This window comes from Nomascus leucogenys, chromosome 5 (assembly GCF_006542625.1).
Source record: "Nomascus leucogenys isolate Asia chromosome 5, Asia_NLE_v1, whole genome shotgun sequence".
NCBI classification, from domain to species: Eukaryota; Metazoa; Chordata; class Mammalia; order Primates; family Hylobatidae; genus Nomascus; species Nomascus leucogenys.
Genome location: NC_044385.1, coordinates 116,777,044 through 116,801,533, shown reverse-complemented (window position 1 = coordinate 116,801,533; position 24,490 = coordinate 116,777,044). Strand labels below are relative to the sequence as shown.

The window sequence follows — 24,490 nt, the reverse complement described above, 5'->3', positions numbered from 1 at the left end:
TCCCCAGTTCTCAAAACCCTTTCTTCTTCTTGACTTCTAGAATATCCCTGGATCATCTTCTGCCTCCTATTCCTTTAAGACTCCTAGTGGCTGCCTAAAACCATTCATAGTACTAAACCCTCTATATACGACATGCTTTAAATCTGGTAACAACTCAGTGACTACTAAATGACTGATGGGCAGGCAGTACAGACAGTGTGGATACATTGCACAAAGGGACGATTCATGTCCCAGGCAGGATGGAGTTGGAAGGTAAAAAAGATCATCATACTACTCAGAACAGCAAGCAATTTAAAACATACAAATGTTTTTGTCTGGAACTTTCCCTTTCATATTTTTGGACCACAGTTGATCATGGGTAACTGAAACCTCAGAAAGTAAAACCACACATAAGATGTGTGAAAAGTATCAGAATAAAAATGAAGTCAGTTGCGTCACACCCTAACAAAATAAATAAAGCCAGGAGTTTCTGACGAGGGCCTTTGTGTACACATGCCTATGATAAGAACTACTACAAAGACTACCTGAAGGGCTTGTGGGCATATATGCTTACAACAAGAACTTTCATTATTGACTCCTAACTGCTCCTTGCTACATCAGTCCCAAGGACAGCTAACTGCATGCACAGGAACACTGACCTGACACATTGTCTCCAGTAGTAAACTGGTCAACTCCTGCCAGAAGTCCCTGTATCCAGTGTTCTCTTTGTTCCAAAACAACTTAATGTACTCCTCCTTTTGCTATTAAAATCTTTCCCTTACCTCAACCTTCTCAAATGCACCCATGGTTGCAGCACACATATTCTGCCTGCAAAACTTCTGCTGAGTTCAGAATGAACTCCTTGTCTTTAGAGAATCTTTGTTTTGTGGGCTGACAGCAGGGGCTACTGTATTTGTGTTATTTCGAGTTGTATCTCTCAGTTCTGTCCCTGAATTATTTTCTACTTCTAGAAATTCACCTACACACCCAATGATCTCTAAATCTTTTTCGGCTGCCACTCTCTCAAATGATATTTGGACCCATATGTTTATCTACTACACATCACGACCTTGTTATGACACAGTAGCCTTAATATTGACATGCCCAATGTTGTACCTTCCTCCCTACAGAGTGCCTTATATTCCCTGAAAGCTATTTAAAACTGGGAATCATACTAGACTCTTATTTCTCCCTCAAAGGTTCTAACAATTCTGCCTTCTAAATACCCCACCTCTGCTCCATCCACCCTCCTCTGCTCCATCCACTTTTTCAAGAAGTGCCTCTGTAATTGGCGTTAAGTAAAAGACATAAAAGTAAAAAATGTTTCAAGGGGATGGTAAAAGGTGGGCTAAGTCAAAAAACATTTTCCCTATGAAAATAAACTGGTTTTCTCGATGATTGCAGCACTATTCACAATAGCAAAGACTTGGAAACCACCCAAATGTCCATCAATGATAGACTGGATTAAGAAAATGTGGCACATATACACAATGGAATACTGGGCAGCCATAAAAAAGGATGAGTTCATGTCCTTTGCAGGGACATGGATAAAGCGGGAAACCATCATTCTCAGCAAACTATCACAAGGACAGAAAACCAAACACCATATGTTCTCATTCATAGGTGGGAACTGAACAATGAGAACACTTGGGCAGGGAACATCATACACCGGGGCCTGTCAGGGGGTTGGGGGGCTGGGGGAGGGATAACATTAGGAAAAATACGTAATGTAAAGGACGAGTTGATGGGTGCGGCAAACCAACATGGCCCATGTATACATATGTAACAAACCTGCATGTTGTTCAAATGTACCCTAGAACATAATAATAAAAGAAATGAATTCTCTCAAGTATAGTACTTCTCAGAGATGTAAAATGCTAATATGTATTGTGACTCTTCAAGAAACATGTTTAGGATGCAGCATTTCTCCCAAGCTAGTGAGACCCTTTTTCCTAAAACACTATTATAGAGCTAACAGAAGTAAAACGCAGCAGCACACAGTTTGCGTTTTGCTAGTTATTCTTTTTGAGGTCAACTTAATGAGGGTTCTTAAAAATGGCAGCTGTAGGACTCATAAATTTACATGTTTCTACATTTTGGGTGAAAATGGGCAGCCCTATACTGTACATGGACTCTTGCCTCCCTCCTCAAGGTACTTCTCAGGGTATACGGTCTTCCTCCCACCTCTGCTACACTGCAGGGTAATTTCCTGTTCTTTGATTAATAAATCAAATAAATTCATCAAATACTGATTAAGCACCCGATCTGTACAAGACACTGTGATAGTTATTAAGGATACCAAAAATGATAAAATGCAATTTTCCCTCCAGGGCACAGATTAGTGGGAAACACATTTGTAAAAAAATTAATGTGATAAAATGCTATAAAAGATGCACTAAGTTTTGTGGGAGCACAGAGGAAGAAATGGTATCGCCTTCTTGGAGAGACATGAAAAGGGATCAGAGAAGATTGAGCAACATCTTTAATATTTGGTTAAACAGATGGTTTATAGTCTCCTTAGAAGCCCCCACCCCCGCAAAATGTCTTTTACAAGGTAGAAAAATATTCCTATTTTATAAAACTTTTGTTTAATGTGGTTAAATTTCTCTAAATTCACAAAGCTGATAAGTAGCAAAACAAATTTGAACTCAGATTGGTCAGACAAGAATGGGGGAAGAGAAGGAAGGAAATTATATTCCACAGAGAGGCAACAACAGGCAAGACATATAAAAAGGTGTGGCTCATTGGGGAAACCAAAAGCACTGGGAATGGATGACGTGAAACAGCAGATCTATGTGTGGCAGTGGACTGGGGGAAGTTGTTGGGAGTTGTGAAGGGTCTGCACGTTACCCCTACTTGCTGCTTCACAGATGCTGGCATAAAACAGGAGACTCACAGCAAACAGCATGAACATCACGTTAGCACCCTGCTCTACAAGAGTCTAGATAGTTGCCTGCACATGTAGAGGATTGTGTTACAGGGGAAGAACACTGAACTTGTTGGGGATTCACCACTTTTACAGCAAGCCTAAGCAATCCTTCTCTTTATTGTGGGGGAGACCATCTCTCAAAGTTGCTCACTGCAAACACAACACTGACACATGGCCCAAGCAGAGGGAAGTCAGAACCTTCAATTGTTAGCATGCCCAGTCAAAACACACAGGGATGCTCAAAGCCCATGGTGGGTTATCTCCAGCAACAGGGAGGCAAGGTAGGAAACAGTGGATAGGCCACAGGAGACAAGGACTTATATCCCTGAGAAATGTAAATGCAAGACATGGAAGTTTGAGCTTTTGCCATAGCACTAGAGAACCATGAATGGTGCCTTAAGATGTGTATCAAACCCCTGTGGATTTATGTATATGACTTGCACAGCTTTTCTAAGACCTTCTCCTCCACCCTCCAACCCACTTTCATAGTTAGTTGGAAAATGGCCATACTTTATAAGGTGACACCCTCCTTGAAATTTTTAAACTCATGACCAAGAGAGTATGGTCAGTTTCTCCCTTTTGGTGGAAGCGTTATAGCAGTCATATTTTCTGTTATGTGAAGCAAATCACTCTGCAGCAGAAAAAACTATGCAAAAGCCAAACGGAAAGATTTGTAAGCACTCTAGTCCCAATTGTCATTGCTTTAGCCCATCTGCATCCCTCCCCCTCCTTTGTCTTCATTGTCCCTTGAGATGCCTCAATGTACTCCAATTCATTGGCCTGCTGTCACTGAAATCTTAAGGTGTGAACAGTTTAGAGAGGCAATGGCATCAGGTTTTCCATATGGAAACATCACTGTACTAGTCAATTTTCATACTGCTATAAAGAACTGCCTAAGACTGGGTAATCTGTAACAGAAAGAGATTTAATTGACTCAGTTCTGCGTAGCTGGAGAGGCCTCAGGAAACTTATGATCATTGCGGAAGGCAAAGGAGAAGCAGGCACTTTCTTCACAAGGTGGTAGGATAGAGCAAACGCTGAGCAAAGGGGAAAAAGCCCCTTACAAAACCATTACATCTTGTGAGAACTCACTCACTATCACAAGAACAGCATTGGGGTAACTGCCCCCATGATTCAATTGCCTGCCACTGGGTCCCTCCCACAACACGTGGGGATTACGGGAACTAGAATTCAAAATGAGATTTGAGTGGGGACACAGCCAGACTATATCATTGAGGCAGTAGGGGAAACTAGACCATTGAGGCAGTGGGAGAAATGGCTTCCAATGAAGATAAAACTGCAAATAAAACCAATACGCTATCATGACAGTCCAAGAGAGAAATGATGTTTCTCTGTTCTTAAAGATATGGCCATAATTAGGTACTCTGATTCGAAGGTGACTTTAGAAATAATTCCTGGCTCCGAAGTTAGTTTAGATCATCTCAGTGTTTCCAGGGATGATTTTTGAGGAATAATTTTATTTATGGTAGCTCAGGAGCAAAAACAGACTCTTCCAAATGGGGAGAAAGAGCACATGAAGGTAAAGAAGAAGGGGCCAGATTGCCAAGAGTCTGATAAGCTACATCAGAGCCAAGATGATTAGGATAAAGAACAGTGAGAGTGACTATTGTTTTGCTGCTATTGGACTCAATCCCAGGAGTCTAGAAAGTGTTATCACACAGAGAAGCTCAAGACGATGGGATGGCAAGGCCTTCATCTCAGTGCTCCTGTAAGTGTGAATGACATTTATAAATACTAATCACAGGGTAACTATTAAAATCTGATTTAATTTTTAAATTATCTTTTTTAAGAATTCAAACATAGAAATTTGTAAAGTGTATATTTTTACTTCTTCACTGCATTTTCTCCAACGAATTCTATTCTCCAATGCTATCTACCACTAATGGCATTCTGTCCCCATTGTTTGGGATTTGTTAATACATAAATTGATATGTAAGTAGTTTTTTTTTTAAGTGGGGCCATATTTGCTTTTTCCTCTTAATGATGTCTTAAGTCACTTGTTCATTCTGGTTTTTTTGTTTTGTTTAAGACAGAATCTCTGTCACCCAGGCTGAAGTGTAGTGGTATGATCATAGTTCACTGCAGCCTTGATTTCCTGGGCTCAGGCTATCCTCCCACCTCAGCTACCTGATTAGCTAGGACCACAGGTGTACAACACTACACCTGGTTGATTTTTTAATTTTTTGTAGAGATGGAGTCTCCCTATTTGCCCAGCCTGGTCTTGAACTTCTGAGCTCAAGAAATCCTCCTGCCTTGGCCTCCCAAAGTGCTAGGATTATAGATGTGAGCCACCAAGCTAGGCCTCTACTTTGGTTATTTATACAGCTTTACCTTTATTCATTTAATGTCCACATAATTATCCATAATTTATCATTTCATAGATGTTTACATTAGCTACAATGAACATGCTTATATATAAATCAGTTTGAATTTTGTCCAATTACTTTCTTGGAATACTTTCCTGTAAGTTGAGCAAAGAGTACACAGCATTTAAACTTTGATTCATACTGCTGAATTCTCCAGAAGGCAGAGACAGTCTTTATCAGTCTTCTTTTTCAGTGTTTGTAGATGAGAATGCTCTATTTCCTACAGTCACAGGAACATTAGATTATTTGTATTTCTAATCTTTGATAACGTCATATTCCTGAGAAATTATTTTTCCTCTGTGAAGTTCACTAATCTTCACATATCCATAGTAGTCATTTACATTATTTGACTTTCCTCTTTATGTTCTTTTTTCATTTCACATGGTATATTTGTGTATTTGTTACCAATTTATGAGGGTTCATTTATGATTAAGGATGCTAACCTTTTGATTGCTGTGCATTACAGATGAAATGTCACAGGGCTCCATTTCACTGTGGTATTTCATTTTATTTTATTGTACAGAAGTTATGTATTCAAATACAATCATGTTCTTTTATTTTTAAGAAAGGCAGTGAACAAGAAATAAAGATAAGATTTGGATTTTATTGGGAGCTCAGTTGGGAATCTATTGGCAAACGGACTAGCAAGGACTAAGAACAGATATAGGCTGATTGAGCAATTCAGCCACGAAAAGGCACAAGGTGATAGCAACAGTGATAGGCAGAGAATTCACAAAGGCATTTGTGAAACAGAATCTAGGAGAATTTGGTGATTGAATTGATAGGGTAGGTGGGGATTAAGCTATCATATTATCATGGGGTGTTATCCATTCAGTCATATTTTCAACTGAAGCCGAAAGAGCCAGCTGCCGCCAATGCTCTTCACAAAAGGGGTGAGAGGAAAGGGTGGGGAAGGGAGGGAAAGGAACATTTAACAGAAGCATGATTATGAAGCAACTGAATGTGAGTAAAGAAATTATTGACTAGAACTTCTAAAAACTTTTATAAAGTAACTCTAGAACAGATTTATGTTTCTATATATTTTAAATACAAATCAAATTATCTTCTGAAAGCTGTGGCTTTATGTATTTAAAGTATATAAAGTGCTATCATACAGAATCCTGGGAGAAAAATAGACTGGCACCCTAAAATTAGATTTAATAAAATTTGTATAAAGAGCAGGATATAGGAAAGCTGTAAGGATCATGCAATATTCCCTAGCTAATAACCGTGGTGAGGTCACTGATACTGACCCTTAGGGAGCAAAGACAGAAAGTAGTTATAAGGATTCAGAGACTTGTGAGGACACTCGACAGGAGCTGTGGTTTTACGTAAAGGGTCATAACCAACCTGTAGTGACTCCATAAAGGTGAGACCTATGTCTGCCCTACTCCACTTGCCCAGTCCTTCTGTAGCTACTGCCTCCCATTAACTGCCAGAGCCAAGAATGCCCACTGATAGAGCCCAGGAACAAAGGGTAGGGTGGAGAGGCCTTCTGAAGGGGCAGACAGAGATTCGCCAGCACACTCCACCCTTGGGCTTTTCATATGGAAGATAAGTTCTTATCCCCAATATAGGGGACGTGCCAAGACCCTCAGCTCTATGACATGCAAGAACACAATAAAGTAGAGAAGTAACTCCTGCTCACCTGATGAAGCCAATCAGACATTAGAGAATCTATCCCTACTCACATTAATTCAGCCTTAAAACCATCTTATATTTCCAGGGAAAGTACCTCCCTCTTTATCTTAATTCAATTAATTCAAATAGCATTATTTTGCCAAAGTCCAGTGTTTTTTTGTTTTTTTTTTTTTGAGACGGAGTCTCACTGTCGCCAGGCTGGAGTGCAGTGGCGCGATCTTGGGTCACTGCAACCTCCGCCTCCCAGGTTCAAGCGATTCTCCTGCCTCGACTTCCCAGGTAGCTGGGATCACAGGCGCGTGCCACCACGCCCAGCTAATTTTTGTATTTTTAGTAGAGACGGGGTTTCACCATGTTGGCCAAGATGGTCTCGATCTCTTGACCTTGTGATCCGCCCACCTCAGCCTCCCAAAGTGCTGGGATGTGAAAAAGCCCAGTCTTTAGTTCTTAAACCTTGTATATGAATAAACAAATTTGATTTTACCATATGAATGAACTACAAATAATAAAATATTTAGTATATTAAATAATGAAAACATGGACTATGTTCCTAAGAGTACAGGATTAATACCTTGAGAGTGAGTGATGGGAGGCAAATATTTGAAACTTTGGTATTTCATTACGATGAAGGAAGGCCGGGCGTAGTGGCTCACGCCTGTAATCCCAGCACTTTGGGAGGCCAAGGCGGGCGGATCACGAGGTCAGGAGATCAAGACCATCCTGGCTAACACAGTGAAACCCCGTGTCTACTAAAAATACAAAAAAATTAGCCGGGCGTGGTGGTGGGCACCCGTGGTCCCAGCTACTCGGGAGTCTGAGGCAAGAGAATGGCGTGAACCTGGCAGGCGGACCTTGCAGTAAGCCAAGATCGTGCCACCGCACTCCAGCCTGGGTAACAGAGAGAGACTCCGTCTCAAAAAAAAAAAAAGAAGGGAAACGATTCTACTATGATTTCTCTGTCTGCTCCCTGACGAAGCACAAATAATTATTTAAATGTATCTAAGAACATTTTGTAATAGAATCAATTATGTCACATCTGTAGAGACTATTACTGTTTACAAACTGCCTTCCCCATACCACATGCTTCTCAAAAACCACTGAAAGGGAAAAGTGACAAGCCTGTGAATAAAGAAAAATACTTTCTGAGAGGTTGGGTTATTTGCTAAAGGTCACATAGGTAGTAAGTGATGGAGTGAAGACTAACCTATTTCAAAACTATAAATTCATCGTTATTCACATTATTCACTAAAATATGTGACCACAGGCCATTATCCTAAGCAAATTAACACAGGAATGGAAAACCAAATACCACATGTTCTCACTTATAAGTGGGAGCTAAACACTGTGCCCTCACGGACATAAAGATGGGAAACACAGACACTGGGAACTACTAGAGAGGGGAGGGAGGAAGGTGGGCAAGGGTTGACAAACCATCTGTTGGGAATTATGCTAAGTAACCGGGTGATGGGATCATTCATATCCTAAATCTCAGGATAACACAATAAACCCAAGTAACAAACCTGCACATGTTCCCCCTGAATCTAATATGAAAGTTGGGAGAAAAAACAAATAACACAGGCATCTTCCTCGTCCCCCGACAAAAAAAAGAAAATATGTGATCATAATATGCAACAAATAAGGCGACAAGTCTGCTTTTCCCATTTATTTATTCCATGACATTTTCATGGTTTGTCATAACTGCTAGTTTTCCTTATGTAAGATATTTCCAAAGATGAATTGAATAGGAAATATTTTAAAACCTGAAGCTTTTTGTGTGCTTCTGAACTTATCAAAGGAAGAAGTAAAATTTGGTTCTTCTCTTGTAATGAAAACTCTTAACTATACAAACACAGATCCACACAGCTTCACCTAACAAATAGTACCCTGAAGAACTCATTGATTTCTCCGCTTTTTTAGTTTTGTCATGTTTTTCTTATTCCCTTTACCTTTTAAGTTGATCAAATACCTTTTTTAAAAATGACTTTTTCCCCCCTAGAGTAAAATGAATTCCAAGCCTGGTGAGAACAGGCTGTTAATCTCTTCATTTTATTGACCTACTTCAGTTTTAGCTCATTAAACACAGACATCTCAATGATCAAAAGAAAATGAACCAAATGTAACTCGGTATAACCTTACCGAATAAGAGAGTTATTCAAAGAGCAAATAAATCTGCACAAGTAATTTGATATTGACAATCTTCCATTTAAAGAATATATATGTAATGAACAAGGACATCCAGAAATAATTTTTATGCTCATTTAATCAATGAAGACACACTCTTGGTGTGCCTTTTATCCAAGTCTCTTCTCAGATTTTATCTTCTCCCAAGGCAAATATTGAAGAAATCATGAACTAAATTCTCTTGAAACTGTAAAACAAGGAAAAGCAAAAGACTAACAAAATAGCTGCAAAGATTATTTAATTATGCTGCCTATAAGGAATTATAAGAACTGAAATAGATTTAGTTATTATAGCACAGAGGAGAGAAAAACTAGTAATTTAAACCCATTATCCTAATAAGAGTAATAAACAATTTAAGTTATGAAACAATATTTACTAGCTTTTAAATATAACTACATTTGAAATATATTTAATAGCTGGACCATATCTAATTACGCAGGTTTGTTTCATTAGCATTGACTTAGTCTTTCTACTTCAGTAAAATTTCCTAGCAGCCCTTGTAAAATATCCTAAACAAATAACCAGCCACAATTCATACAGGAAAAATTATAATTTTCTATGATACCACTGAAAAGAGGTCTTAAAGACTAGATAAACCTAGGTATCCATCAGCAGATGAATGGACAAAGAAAATGTGGATATGATAGAGTACTATTCAGCCATAAAAAATAAGGAAATGCTGTTATTTGCAACAACATGGATGAACCTGGAGGATATTATATTAAGTGAAATAAACCAGGCACAAAAAGACACATACCACATGGTCTCATTCATGTAGAATCTAAAAAGGTTGATCTCACAGAACGAGAGAGGAGAATGGTGATTACCAGGAGCTGGGGCTGTTGGGGAGGAGGAAGAGTTGGAAAGATGTTGATCAAGGGACACATATTTACAGATAGATGAAAAGAATAAATTCAAGTGACCTATTACACAGCATGGTGACTACAGTTAATATGATATATTGTATTCTTGAAAAATGCTAAGAGAGTGAATGTTGAATGGCCTCACCACAACAAACTTGGTAACTAGGTGAGGTAATGCACAGTTTAATTAGCTAGATTTAACCATTCCACAATGCATATGTATTGTGCTTCAAACCATCATGTTGTACATGGTAAATACACCCAATTTTATCTGTCGATTAAAAATAAATTTTTTAAAAAGATAAGTATTTCTAAAATTGGAATTGTTGGAAATATTTCAGAGACAGATTATACCTGCTACAGTATATCATGTTTTGTGATTTAATAGCAATTATTTGTTTCCTTATTCTGAAAACTGTGGTCTGTCTGGTTGGTCTACAATGGAGAATGAACTCCAAGTCAGTGTCCTTTAACAAACAGTGATCAGCTCAGGAATAGTTCCACAGATTAGTGATGTATACTTTACTCCTGACGTGGGATTAACAAGGGTGAAAAATGGAAAAGCTGAATTATTTTCTAGTTCCTTACTGTTAATTTGCTCCTAGAAAAATACTATTTTGCAAAAAAAAAATCAAATAATACACAAGCCAACCATTCCAGAGCCAAATGCAAATTATAACTGCTCACCTTTATTTTTCTCCATTCTCTCAATAACAGATCAATGCTCTAAGGCAGATCAGTCACCCCGCTACATGACGATAACAGCTGTGCAAATGAATCCTTTAGACGTTAAATAATTTTCTTTTCCTTACAGGACCTTTGAGACTACTCCTTTCTAAACCTTTGTCTGGCAACTCATTTACTCCATTTCAAAAATGTTAGATAGCAGATAAAAGGTCCTTTAAATTTAAAAGGTTTGGTCACTTTATAAAATTTGGGGCAGAGTTATGTAAGCAAAAATTAACCCCACAAAAACAATTCATTCAACACAACTGAGCCCATATACATTTTAAGAAACTTTACTCTCTATATTTCTCATTCCACTAATATTGAGCATAAAAATAATTAAACACAATAAATAACCTATTAGGTAACTACAAAAATAAGATTCAATTCTACAAATCACTATTTATTTATAAATGTTGGCCTAGTTACAGAACCAAAAGGGAAATCAATCACAGATCCTGCTCTCAAATAGCCTATAGTCTAGTAAAAAGAAAGAAATATATTTAAAATCAGTATTGCTACTTTGAGTCCCTACCTTCCATTAGAAATAAGTATTGACCCATATGTGGTGAGTTTCGGGATGTCAAGGCTAATCAAAGAAAATACAGGACCACAAGAGGGCAGTAGTACAAAAGCAGCTTTATTTGGGTGGTGCTTTGACACGTTGCCAAGAGGCGAAGTCCCTCACAACAGGAGACCTTCCAGAGATAATGGTGCCTGGCTACCACCCAGAAGGAGAAGATGACAAGAGAACTCCCAGGAGAAGGGGAAATTGGAGAGGGGACTTGCATGTCTAGGTGATATCACTTACTAGAAAATGGGAAGTGTCTGGGTCAGAGAGCTTTGAAGGGTATCAATGGCTTGGGGTCTTTTAGTGTCCCAGAGTTTATTTTATCTATGGTTAGCAGACATTCAGTTAAATTTTATCAGGTAGGCAAAGCAGGTAGGTTTTAAATGGCTAAAAATATATTTATTTGAGCTATATTTAAAGCAACTGGATGTATGAAAATCGGAGTTGGGTACCATTTGGCTTTGGGCTAATGGTCCTAGCCTGCTATGAAGAAGTAAGAAAAACATGGGGGTCCATCTTTAACCCATTTATATAACATCGCAAAACAAAAAATATCACTGGACACAGAAGCAGAATCTGAGATATTGAGTATCCACAGGCCTATGTCTAGAGTTTAACTTAAGAATCAGAGTTCAAAAGATGTATCAAAATACTCCTTAAAGCTTTATTAAATTATTCAACAATTATTTAAACTCTTATTCTCTGCCAAGCCCTGTTCTACGCACCAGATACTCCACAGTCAATAAGGTACACATTAGGACTGGCTACATAATTTGCAGAGCCCAGTGCAAAAAGAAAATGCAGGGCCTTTTGTTCAAATTTCAATTAGGGCCAGGCATGGTGGCTCACACCTGTAATCCCAGCATTTTGGGACACCAAGGTGTGCAGACTGCTTGAGCCCAGGAGTTCAAGACCAGCCTGTGCAAGGTGGCAAAACCCGATCTCTACAAAAAATACAAAAATTGGCTGGGCATGGTGGCACGCACCTATAGGCCCAGCTACTCAGAAGGCTGAGGTGGGAGAACTACCTGAACCTAGGGAGGTCAAGGCTGCAGTGAGCTGTGATTATACCACTGCACTCCAGCCTGGGTGACAGAGTGCGACCCTGTCCGAACAATAAAAAATTTCAATAGGGTGACAAGAGAACATTAAGCCAACCACACGGTTCATCAGAGTGTAGGATCCTGCTTGACTGCACAGGTCACACGCCCAGGAAAATGGCCCTGGCAGGTACGTTCTCTGTCTCCATCATGTACGCAACCTAGTGGCGAAAGACCCAAAGTTAAAACAAAGAAAAGGAACGTGGCACCGTGAAAAGTGCCACGCAGGAAACAAAAAGGATTCCACAATAATAAGTGGTGTAACCTAGTTTCGTGAACTTGACAAAGGCCTCTGTGAAGAGCTGACATTTAAGTTAAGACATGCAAACAAGCCAACTACACAGTCTGTGTAGGTTGAAGAGTTCACACCTGTAGTTTTCAACAAGGACAAGTTTGCCTCCCATGGGACAGTTGGCAAAGTCTGGAGTCATTTTTGGTCATCACATTTGGTGGAGAGTGGTAATGCTATTGGTATCTAGTGGATGGAGGTGAGAGATGCTTCTGAACATTCTACAATACACAGGACAACACTCCACAACAAAGAATTGCCAATCCCCCAATGTCAATGGCACTCAGGTTGAAAAACCCTAATGTATAGTAATGTAGATCATGTACAAAGCCATGAGTTGTGTAAAAGTTTGGCACATGTGCCTTTGATGTCCTTAGCCATGTGACTTTACGGTAGAGAATACTGGAAACCTACAGTTCTGACGACAAAGGTGAATTTAATTTATGCTACAGAGATTTAATGCAATACTATACAGCCGCTTTAAAAAATCAGGCTTAGAAAGATATTTAACAGCATGGGAAATGGGAAATAAAGATATATTCATAATTGGAAAAGGCATGTTTTTCAAACAGGAAATTATTCTATGTTCTTTCAAAAAATAGTCATGCTTAGCAGGGGGCTGATGAGCATGCTAAAAAGACAGTGCAAAGGCGTTTTGGTGGTTATTTCTGGATGGTAAAATTATTTTACTTTATTTGTACTTTTCAGTTTTATAAATTTTTAAGAAAACATACATTCTTCCATAAAAACATGGAAGTATAACATCTTCTTTTCTTTCTATAAAGGTACACTGCACATTCAACTTACATAGTAGCCATATGTGGACCTGATGCAGCTGATCAAAGGCTGTGCTGTTTGTTGTGATTCATAGAGGAATGAATAATCATTTTAAGATAATTTGGGCAATCTCATTAGTGATGGAAGATTTACTAAAACTGAAAAGTTCAAGAATTGAGAGCACAATCAGTGCTGCCTTTTCTTCTTGTTGAAGGTCAGGACTTTATAAAAGAAAGTTAGATAGGGAAAATGGCTATTATCTATTAAAATTAATTGCTATTGTTACTTAACCAAGTAGATCAGATACCACATTCACAGAGAATTTATTTCAACAGGCATATATTTGAAGTCTCTCATGACTCCATTTTAACAAATCAGATCTGTTGTTTGTCAGCTCAACAATTATACCAAGAGACCATTCATCTATGAATCATGTCTGTTTAGTTGAAGCACCTAGCTAGAATGTTGTTCTTGGTCTTACCAGGTAACTATAAAAGAAATGTAGATTTAGAAAGTGTTGTTATCAAATATAAGGACAATGTGAAAGTGGATTATACACACACACATACATGCACACACCAAAAATACCTATCTTCCAGAAAGCCTTAACAGGCTGGAAACAAGGAAAAATAATAGGGATTGGGGGGTGATAAGTGGAAAATATTATTCTTAAGTTCCTCAAGTTGTACCCTTCCTAAGCCAATTATACAACTATAGGATGTTGGACACTCGGCAAAATGGAACTTAAATTATGGGATGGAGAGAGAATGGCGACATATATAATATTTGTAGTTGATGCACTAGATTTATAGTTGAGAGCAATATTTATAATTGACCCCATGACGGAACATGTGTGATCAGTATAATTCAGCACCTGACAAGCTGTTGGATTCTACGACCCTAAAGTAGAAAATCAAACTCACTTCTCCACCATTAAGATGCACTAAAGGCCTAGAGAAAAATGAAACACATGATTCTCTTAGACATCAAAGCACAGACTGGACTTCCCAAGGAAAAGGCGACAAACTGTCCTGGCAGTGGAACTGGGCCTTGACGCTCACAATTCAAGATAAATAACATGCACAGAATTAGAAAGCAATGATGAGGCAAGACCACTTGGGACCTGTGGTATAAAAGGATGAGGAGAAAGGCACTCTGCAACCACAAAAATAACTAAACATTCCCCTCTTTTAACCAACACTAGCTACTACTGCTTCTTTATTTATGACAACTTATTTACCCCTACCTTACTCTTTCTAACACCTAGATAAAAGTTACCAAAATAGCCAATTCCTGAATTGCCCCATTTCATTAAACCTTCCTTATAATTAGCCCACCACAAGCCCAAATCCTATAAAAAGCCCTCCCAACTACCTACTACGAAACTCTCCAGAGTCCCTTTGGTGTGCAAGCTCCCCTGCTGCAACAAACAAAATGAATCTAATTTTACTACAGTCTTGCTTCCGGTGGTTCTTGGCTAGTGGGCTTCAACCCAGGGCAACCTGATGTTAATCATCTGCCCCAACGTCAGACGACGGGTCCCAATTCTGGCTTTGGAAATTTGATCACCATAAACATGTTGTTCAAACAGCAAAATTGGTTTCATGAGAAGTAGAGTCCCAATTTCAGATTACTGTCCATGAGTGACTATGGCCACCAACATTCTAATTGTGTGAATCTGTAAACCACCTTAGAAGCACTATTTTACCTCCCTACAGACAGAAGAATGGTGGTGTGGCAGTGGAGGCAGTGGTTACGGGCGTTGCAGCTAGCAGCAGCGCAGCCTTGTTTCATAGAGGTTTATTAGTTCACAAAAATAAACAAAATATTCACCATAATGTAATGGATATCACTTTAGATAAAAATACATTTCCCAAATTTAAAAATAATCATTTCTGACTTGAAACCAACTCATTATTGTAAAGACACCTTTGATATACAAAGATCTAAAATTAAAATGCCATCCTTAAAAATCAAGTTAAAATCAAGACAGTAAACAAAAAAATTATAATGACAACAAGAACATATTTTCAGCACTTACTATGTGCCTGGATTTGTGACATTTTACATTATTTCATTTTATCTATGCAAACACTTTTAAGAATATTCCTATTTCTAAATGAGAAAATGGAGGTTCAAGATGATAATTTATCTATGAAGCAGAACTACAAGTGGTAGAACCAAGTTTTGAAAGCCAAATGTCTATCCAATAATTCCAGACTCCAAGGTTACCAAGCAGATCATTTTTCTTAGGTGTGAGAATGAAACTACACTGTCCTTGGAGCAATAATAAGATTTGATTATAATGAAAGCAGTTAAAAAAACAACAACTTCAGAGCACTGCTTACAGTGTCTTTTAGTATTAAAATTTCACTTAGCCACTTCAAGAGTTTATTTTTATTATTCTATTTATAGCCAAAATCTACCAAGGAAAAGTTACTTTCACAGACTACTTGATATCGAAAGTATACTTGTTATACATTTCTATATCAACAAACATGCCTATTTCAAAAAATAGTATATAAATTATCTAAATGTATTTTTTTATAAACTTCTCCTTTCTGAACTATCCTCTAAAAGAGGAAATACTGCATGTGTGAACAATGCACAATGCATGTGCAAAGAGAATTTTAATAGAAAAGCATTATCCCATCCCCAATAAATAAAACAAAAATGAAAAGACCTTTAAAAGATACTTTCAGTAACAGTTCTTTTCTGAATAAAATAAACAAGAGCAAAGGGCACCTTGACTACTACTTAGAAAATAAAATCGGAACACAGGGAAATCTGTAATTCTAATCACATTTACACCTTCTCTCCTTTTTTACATTTCTCATCCAAACATCCTTAGGAGCTCAATAGGCTTAAAAGAACTGGAGCAGGGTAGAGAACAAAGGTGAGGGGAATCTGAGAAACAGTTTAAATCACTGCTCTCACAATTTTAATAATTTCAATTTGGATAGCATTTTTATCAGAAGAAGTAAAAGTCACAAAGGTAGAAAGAAACTAAAAACTTATTCTATCTGCTTATATTATACAAACTGCGTTTTGGCTAGACATCTCAGGGATTAACCACTGTGAACAAGAAATGCAAGAAAGCAGTAAAAATACGTACTTCCAAAAAAAAAATATCAAATTAAATGTGTTTGTTTTAGTCAGTGAAAAGGTATGCGCTAAATGAATACATTTGTTAAAAGATATTACTATTTGTATTCTCATGTAGAAATGACTAAATTATGTTCTTTCTTGAGATTGAGGATAATCTTAGAAAATATGACAGTCAATTACCATATTCAATCATGTTAAATGTTGTAGATCATATATAAATACAAAAAGAAAGAAAAGTATTTATTAAGCATGTGGTATGTTTGGTTCACTCAATTTGGGATTGAGGGTTTTTTTTTTTTAGAGAGATGAGAGGAATCAGTGTTTAAAAAACAGTTTAATATTTTGCTGAATTATTTGTAAAAGAATGACCAACAATACAGACACAAAACTTCAGAATTATATCAAATTCCTACATGAATGCCTTTTTTGGGGGGTGGATCTAAACCGGCATAGTACTTTTCTGTGACTTTTTCTTAGTGAAAATATTAAAGGAACTTAGCATTTCTTTTCACCAGTACCACTGATGTCTCTAAGCCTCTTCTGTGAGTGCTCCCGTGATTACTCCATCACCTTCAGCCACAGATTGAAAAAATCTACTAGCAATGGGGAAACAATCCAGAGTGACTTAGAAAAGAAAGATTCCTTGTCGTCATGGCACTTTTTTGTGTGTCATGTGTATCAAATGCAAATAATTACAGTCATTTCCCTCTCCTTAGGACAGAGCTTTAGTTTTCCCTGACATCCTGGTAAGACACTGTCTCAGTGACTGATACTCTGGAAAGTTCATCTTCAAAAGAGATGAATACCCAATCAATGTGTTGCATTCAGCAGATATCAGAAATACTGAGATACCAGAGTGGAGTGAAATCAGGGCCTTACTGGGGAGAAGGGGCTGGCCATCAACATTCGGTGAACATAGCAGGCAAAGTTACAGTATTTGGGGGCTAAAAATCTAATAATTCAGGTGAAGATCTCACATCATAACACTCTCACCACCGACACGCACAAACTCACTTTAGTTTTATCAGAAGCCAATAAAGTGAGATTTATTTCCTAATGAAAAGAATGCACTAAGAAAAATACAGATCTATAAGGCGATATTTTGTTTGGGGATAGAAGAATCGCCCTAAACTGAGAATGTCAACTTTGTTTCAAGTAATATAGAAAAAGCACCTAGTACCAGACAGGCATACAAATAAATAACTGGGTTTAAGACTGGTCATGTAAACTCAAATGGAGTCAATGTTCCCGAATGCCTAGATTTTCTTTCTGGGATGACTTAAAATTGAGCAAAGCAATCAAGAAAAGCGGCTATAGCTCACACCTCCTCAGTGCTACAAGCAAGTCCCCCAACCCTGGAAACCCGGGATTTTAGACTTAAGCATCCTCCACAAGTTCTTTGTTCAACCAATAACCTCACAGATTTCGTCTGTGTTGGCTTCATAGTCACAGCTAAAGGGGTGCACGGCTCTAGTGAGATCTTACTTAGCTCTAGACACCTGCTATTGCGTTTGACAGCTATGACCTATTCTTCCAGACAGAACCTACACTGGAACTCCCACCAGCAGAAGGAAATTGGTGCGGTGGAAACGGGGAGCAGGGTTCGAAAGCACAGGCAAAAGGCCTTCACAGGAAGCAAGATCCACGCTGGCCACACAAACTGTATCTTTCCCTTTGGAACGCTGGTACATCTCATCCATGTCAAGTGACTCCCCAGTACGTTCGGTTTGATCGCCTGTTGCCCTAACACTTTTCAGGCTAAAAACTACCTTGGTGCTGGGAGACACACTGCGTGGTTGGGTTTCCTCCAGGCAGGGCTTGATGCGAGGGCACAGAGGGGCAGCTAAGAGTCACGTCTCTGGGTGCACAGGGTCCAAGTCCTAATTACAGAGGAGACCGGCTGCCCTTGTCTGTGCCCCATTCTCCAGCAAAGGGTTATATCGCAGGTTTGTGATTTTTAGTACCAAACTTGGGGCGATCAATTCAATTCCCTCCACCTTATGAGAAAGCAGCAAACCGAAATCCCCGGTGGGGCACTGGGGAAATTCCTACTCGGAAGAGAAACGCAGTTAGACTGCGTGTCCCCCACACCCTGATGTCTGCTTTCCTGGTTCCTTCCAACTCATCCTCCAAGGCGAAGGGAGCCGGGCGGGAAGCAGATGCCCAGAACGGGGCTTCGTCGCAGGCGTGGTTAGGGGTCCCCAGAGGTGCGCTGCGCTGCACTCAGGCTATCCGCACCGAGCATCCCCGGAGGCCTCCCCGGGATTCACCCTGCGCGGCTGCAGGGCCCGAAAGGTCATCTTCCCACGAGTGCCACCAAGGCAGCCTGCGGGAGCGAAGGCCAGGCTCGGACGCCCCCTGTCCAGCGACCCCCTCATTGCCCCTTACCTGCCCGCGGCGAATCCCGCAGCCCCCTGACAGTTCCCAGCAGCCGCCACTGGAAAAGTTTCCGAACTTCTTCGCAGGTCTGCACGCCCTCGCTGCGGGCGGACCCAACCAGGGCCAGAAGGAGGAGGCAGCGAAAGCCCACGGGCCAGGTCTGTGCGTCCATCCTCGCCGTCCTGGTCCCCTTTACCCCTCAGTGGACCCCACTGGCCCTGCGCGCCCTGGCTGAGCTGCAGGCGTGGAAGACACAGCGGCCGAGGCTCTCGAGCGGTGCGAGCGGGCTGCGGGGTGTACGGACCGCCCGCGGGCACCGGCTTCACCTGGGAGCACTTAGCTCTTCCCCGAGGAGGCCCTAAGCTGAGACACCTGAGTTTTCGAGCTGAGCCCCTTCTGGTCTTCTTCCCCAGCCTAGACAAGTGGGCGCTGGGCGGGGCGAAGAAAACTAGTGGAGCCGCAGGGAGCCCGCAAGCATCCGCTCTGGCCACCACTGCTGCAGCTGCCGCCACCGCCGCCGCCCGGCTCGGCTCGCAGCCGCTAACCTGGGATGTGCCCGCTCGCTGCGCTCCGCGGAAGCCCCGCCCCGCACTCCCCGCCCCGCGAACAGGCCACGCCCCCTCCACGCCCCCGGCGCGCTGTCCCGCTCCGCACCCGCTGAGATGCTGTTATACTGGGCCCAGGGCTGAAGACTCAGAGCAACATCCATGCAAATAAATAAAACGAAACCCGGACCTCGCTCTCCCAGTCCGTTCTGGGGAAGAATCATCTGATAAAAACAGAGAATGTATAAATAGGATCAGAGAAGACAAGACATGAGAAATACCAACTGGAACTAAGAAATATCTCATCTATGTAATCAAGGTCCTCAATACATAGGAATTTGTATTCTAATTGGATTAAATAGAATCTGGACATAATACAAAAGGCAAAGACTATTTATGGTTAAAGATCTCAATTGAGAGACTTCATAACACTTAGGTTTTTAAAGAGTGCACATGAGAAGTTATTTTTTAAAATTGCTTTGTTTTACTGCTTAGGAACATTTTTCTATAACATGATTTTCTGAAAGAAGGTATGAGAATTACAATAAAACTTTATCACATTCTTATCACAATGAAATCTAGTTTTAAGTCTCTTATCACCATTTAGCATCATATTTTACTTCAGCACTTTGTATCTGTGGGGCCCCTCTGAGCTTTACCACTTCTGGAATTTCTTTAAAATATTTTTCAGAGAGCAACTAAGTTAAGAGTGCTCAGGGGAGTTCCCCACAAGGAATATAGAAAAATAAATACTTTAAGCAATTTTAAAATGGCAAAGGAATTTTTGTCAATTTACAGTTCATAAGAGGAATGCATTATACACCATAAACCAAAGGGCAGGTGCATTTTGTAAATGTGATTGACTCAACAACTAAGCCTGTAAGAGTGTCTCAATCTACAGCCACTTGAAGAGAGTACTCCCTCTGTAAAATAAACTAGTTAAAAGCATCAAGCAGAGGGGAAAATGAATGCTTTAACCACTTTAAGGAATTTCATCTCAAATTTGAACCCTTACCAAGAGATAGTAGTGAAAAACTTTATGTCTTAGTGAAGACTTTTAATGAACATTTAATATCAAAGGCAGCACTTTCAGCAGTATATCACTTGCTTTAAAACCATTCCAGGGCAATGGCTGAGACACTGCTTCAGAGTGAAATCATGCTACTTGGTGTTTGGCACCAGTTTTCTGAATATGAGATTTTGTTTCGAAGGGCAGTGTTCTTCATGAATCTCTTCTGCTCTAACCACCAAGCATAGAAAGATTGCCTGGAAGCCAGCTATATCTATGAAAAGAAACAAGAAAAACCATGAGAATGTATATAGTGCTTATGGGCCAGATAATATTCTAAGTATTTTATGGAAATTAATTCACTCATGTAATCTTTATAACAACCTTATAAAGTAGTTACTACTATTATCATTGTTTTACAGATGAGGAAACAGGAACAGAGAGGTGAAGTGACTTACTGAATGCCTAAGGTAAGTGACAAAGCCAGAAATCAAACTGAGGCTTCCAAATCCAGACTGCATGCTCTTCTCCAGAGGTTCTCCTTGACTATTCTGTGGTACACAAAAACCCATCAGGTTTCACCAAAGGCCTTTGGGCAGCAACACCAAGGGCTGTTTATTCACTTAGCAGATTTTTTAACTAGTAAATATGCATAACTTCTATCTATATAACTGTATTCTACTAGAATTATGTGTATCTCTATATAAAGCTAATAAATTCCCAAGTTTTTCTAAAACATCTTTATTGTTACCAAGATCTCTCCTTGATAGATTTGATCATCATAGACTCTTAGCATCAAAAATATCCTTAAATTACCATCTAACCCATTAACTAGAATCTCTAAAACAGTATGTCTTGCAAGGATAAAACTCATAAACACAACTGAGTATTGATGGTTCAGTAAAAGCTAATAGACTAATACATATTGGTTGAACATATACAATTTTTTTAACCACTATTCTAGGCTTAACAGGAGTTTAAAGAGACACTCAAGCAAGTTTTCTCAGTGATTTTATAAGTTAACAAAACAGGTGGGAGGTCATTTATAGAAATGCCATAGGAACTAACAAGAATATATTTAGTTTGTATAAAATATCCCCATTAACAAAAAATAAATATATTTTCCTTCTACGTCTTATCCATAACTGCTAGCAAAGGGGATGAGCCAGCATGTGGCCTGGAAAGGCATCTTGTCCTATTAGTATCCCTAAGCCCACCACGCAAGGCAACAGTATGCCTGCTACTGAAGCTACCAAGCTTCAAAAAAGCTTTCTAGTTCCACCCAGAACACAATGCCACGATCCCTTTTATAAGAACATTCTAGAGCAACCTCTGCAAATTATACCATAACTAGCCTTTTATTCAATTTACTGGCAAACATTACAAATGAAGCTAGGGAAAACTTTCCATAATTTGATAGTTATAATGCCTTATTTTACAAAATGTATTCAAAAAAATGTATGGATTGTCTTTTATGTAATAGGCACTGTGCTTTGCTTTCAAAATACCAATACCCTTGGATAGGAGAATCTTTAAATGGTCATTATTTAAAATACACCTTAGTAATATTCTAAATCCAAAACTTCCCTGATACTTTCTGTGTAACTTTATATGCTTATAGTTTGTCAACTTAGGACCTTGTAAAGAGAAATAAAAAACCTCGGCTGGGTGCGGTGGTTCATGCCTGTAATCTCAGCACTTTGGGAGGCTGAGGCAGGTGGATCAAGAGGTCAGGAGATGGAGACCATCTGGCCAACATGGTAAAACTCCATCTATACTAAAAATATGAAAATTAGCTGGGTGTGGTGGCCCATGCCTGTAATCCCAGCTACTCAAGAGGCTGAGGCAGGAGAATCACTTGAACCCAGGAGGCAGAGATTGCAGTGAGCCCAGATTGCGCCACAGCACTCCAGCCTGGGGGACAGAGTGAGACTGCATCTCACACACAAAAAGAACAAACAAACAAAAAAACCTCCAGTGTGGTTTAGGTGATTTAATGACATCACAGAGTCTTCAACCCTGACTATTCTTTTAGGCTAAGACTGGCCACTAATTAGTTTACCCTCAGAAGCTGATTTGGGTAACTTTTATACCCAGTCAATGACAAGAGCTAAGATTTATTAAGCACTTACAGATATTATCTCATTTAACATTTCAACCATTCCATGAGACAGTTGCTATTATACTACTGAGAAAACCGAAGTACAAAGAGATTAAATAACCTTCCAGAAATCCTGATAAGAGCCCAAATGCAAGCCAGGCTTCATAACTTCTGTACCCCTTTAGTCACTACACTCGCCTGCCTGACAAGCCAGACACCTGGTTTGTGGCCCCTTGAACTCAACCTATCATATGAATAGAAACTCTGGTACTCGCAGCTATCCATGTGGACAACCCGCTGAACACCTTGGTTATAGTGGCCCAGAGCCCTGCATTGGCTTCAGCGATGGCCTGATAGTACCTCACTGATGTGCAGCTGACCAAGCTACTACCTGCTCCTACTTCCTACCTCCACTAAGTTTTTAACTAGAACTGTTTTGCAAGCACTAAAATCCCACGAACTGCCTTGACATCTTTGAGCCTCACAGGTCCCTAGCCATGAGTTCTGCTCTGGCCAGATATGTCCCCCACCCAGAAGGAAAGGCTTGCTTGCTGACTACCTCCCTTAGCTGGACCAGCTCCATCCCACCCTGTCTTCAACCTAATGGCTTTCACCTCCCTTCAGAGCAATTATTCCAACAAGATAATCACATCCTCCTGTGGGAACCAAGGAGTCCTCCCCACAACACACCATCTGGTTGTTACTCCAAAGTTTGCCTCCCACAACTCCTGCAGGTTCACTCTGCTCCCAAATGAAGCCCCTCCTCCCCTGTATGGCCCTGCATGGCATGTGGTAGCCTCCGCCCCTGGGCTATGAGTATGTGTGACTAACAAACTGCTGTAAATCTCATCGGTCCAGTCTTGTGTGTTTGATCATCTCGTATAATTTACAAAGGGGGATCCCTCTTTCATCAACTGGGTGAAAAGGAGGTGGTCAGAGAAAGAATATCCTTAATACAAATAACTTCCACTTCATTATTTCCAAAAAAGTGCTGACTTTTGTCTTGCCCTACCTTCTCTCTCCCTCCGATGTAGGCTCTAAGCCGTTGGTTGCACAATAAAGAGAGCCAAGTTGGAGGTCAGCCCGAGCTGCCCCAGTAATGAATTTCTGCCACCAAGTAACCAGGAGGAAATTGAGTGATACTCTCCTGAAATCTCCTCTAGTGGAGATAGTAATGGTTCTGTTAAAAAAAAAAAAAAAAAAAAAAAATCACCACTGGGCACAGTAGCTCTCGCCCGTAATCTCAGCACTTTGGGAGGCTGAGGCACGAGGATCACTTGAGCCCAGGAGTTTGAGACCAGCCTGGGCAACATAGGGAAACCCTGTCTCTACAAAAATTCCAAAAAAAAAAATGGCCAGGCATAATGGCACATGCCTGTAAGCCCTAGAAACTTGGGAGGCTGAAGTAGAAGGATCGCTTGAGCACAGGAGGTTGAGGCTGCAGTGAGCCATGTTCGTAGCACTGCATTCCAGCCTGGGTAACAGCATGAGACTCTGTCTCAAAAGAAACGAAAAAAGAAGAGAGGAGAGGTGAGGCAAGGCAAGGCGAGGTGAGGAGAGGAGAAGGCAAGGCTGCCTAAAGGAGAGAATACAGACACACACACGTGTGTTTCTGTATACCACTAATCTATATTTTCGATTTGAAAATCCTCATCTTATAATCATCAGTACATGTTCATCAATGATTTTTAAATATTTTAGATGTACTTATGTCATTATCTCATAGTGAGTGTGCTTCAAGGCAAAGACAATGTTTACTATTTCACAAAAAGCCTTAAATAAATACTGTTCCTGTGTGAAAATTTCAAAAGTATGTTGTACTATCTTTAATTTTACATGTTTTATATTTGCAATTTCTAATGAAAGACATTTCATTTCTTTCAAAGAACTTATGGAGAAATAAAA

General features: G+C 39.8%; 1 protein-coding gene across 1 annotated transcript in view; it reads right to left on the bottom strand.

Annotated features, from left to right (window-relative positions):
* GPC5 (glypican 5) overlaps positions 1-19,490 on the bottom strand; it is a 1,458,424-nt gene extending 1,438,934 nt beyond the window's left edge. The window contains exon 1 of the mRNA XM_003257384.3: positions 18,940-19,490. Within this exon, the coding sequence (XP_003257432.1) occupies positions 18,940-19,102 (163 nt within the window). The 5' untranslated portion in view covers positions 19,103-19,490. The remainder of the gene's footprint in view (positions 1-18,939) is intronic.
* Positions 19,491-24,490: the final 5,000 nt, after the last annotated feature.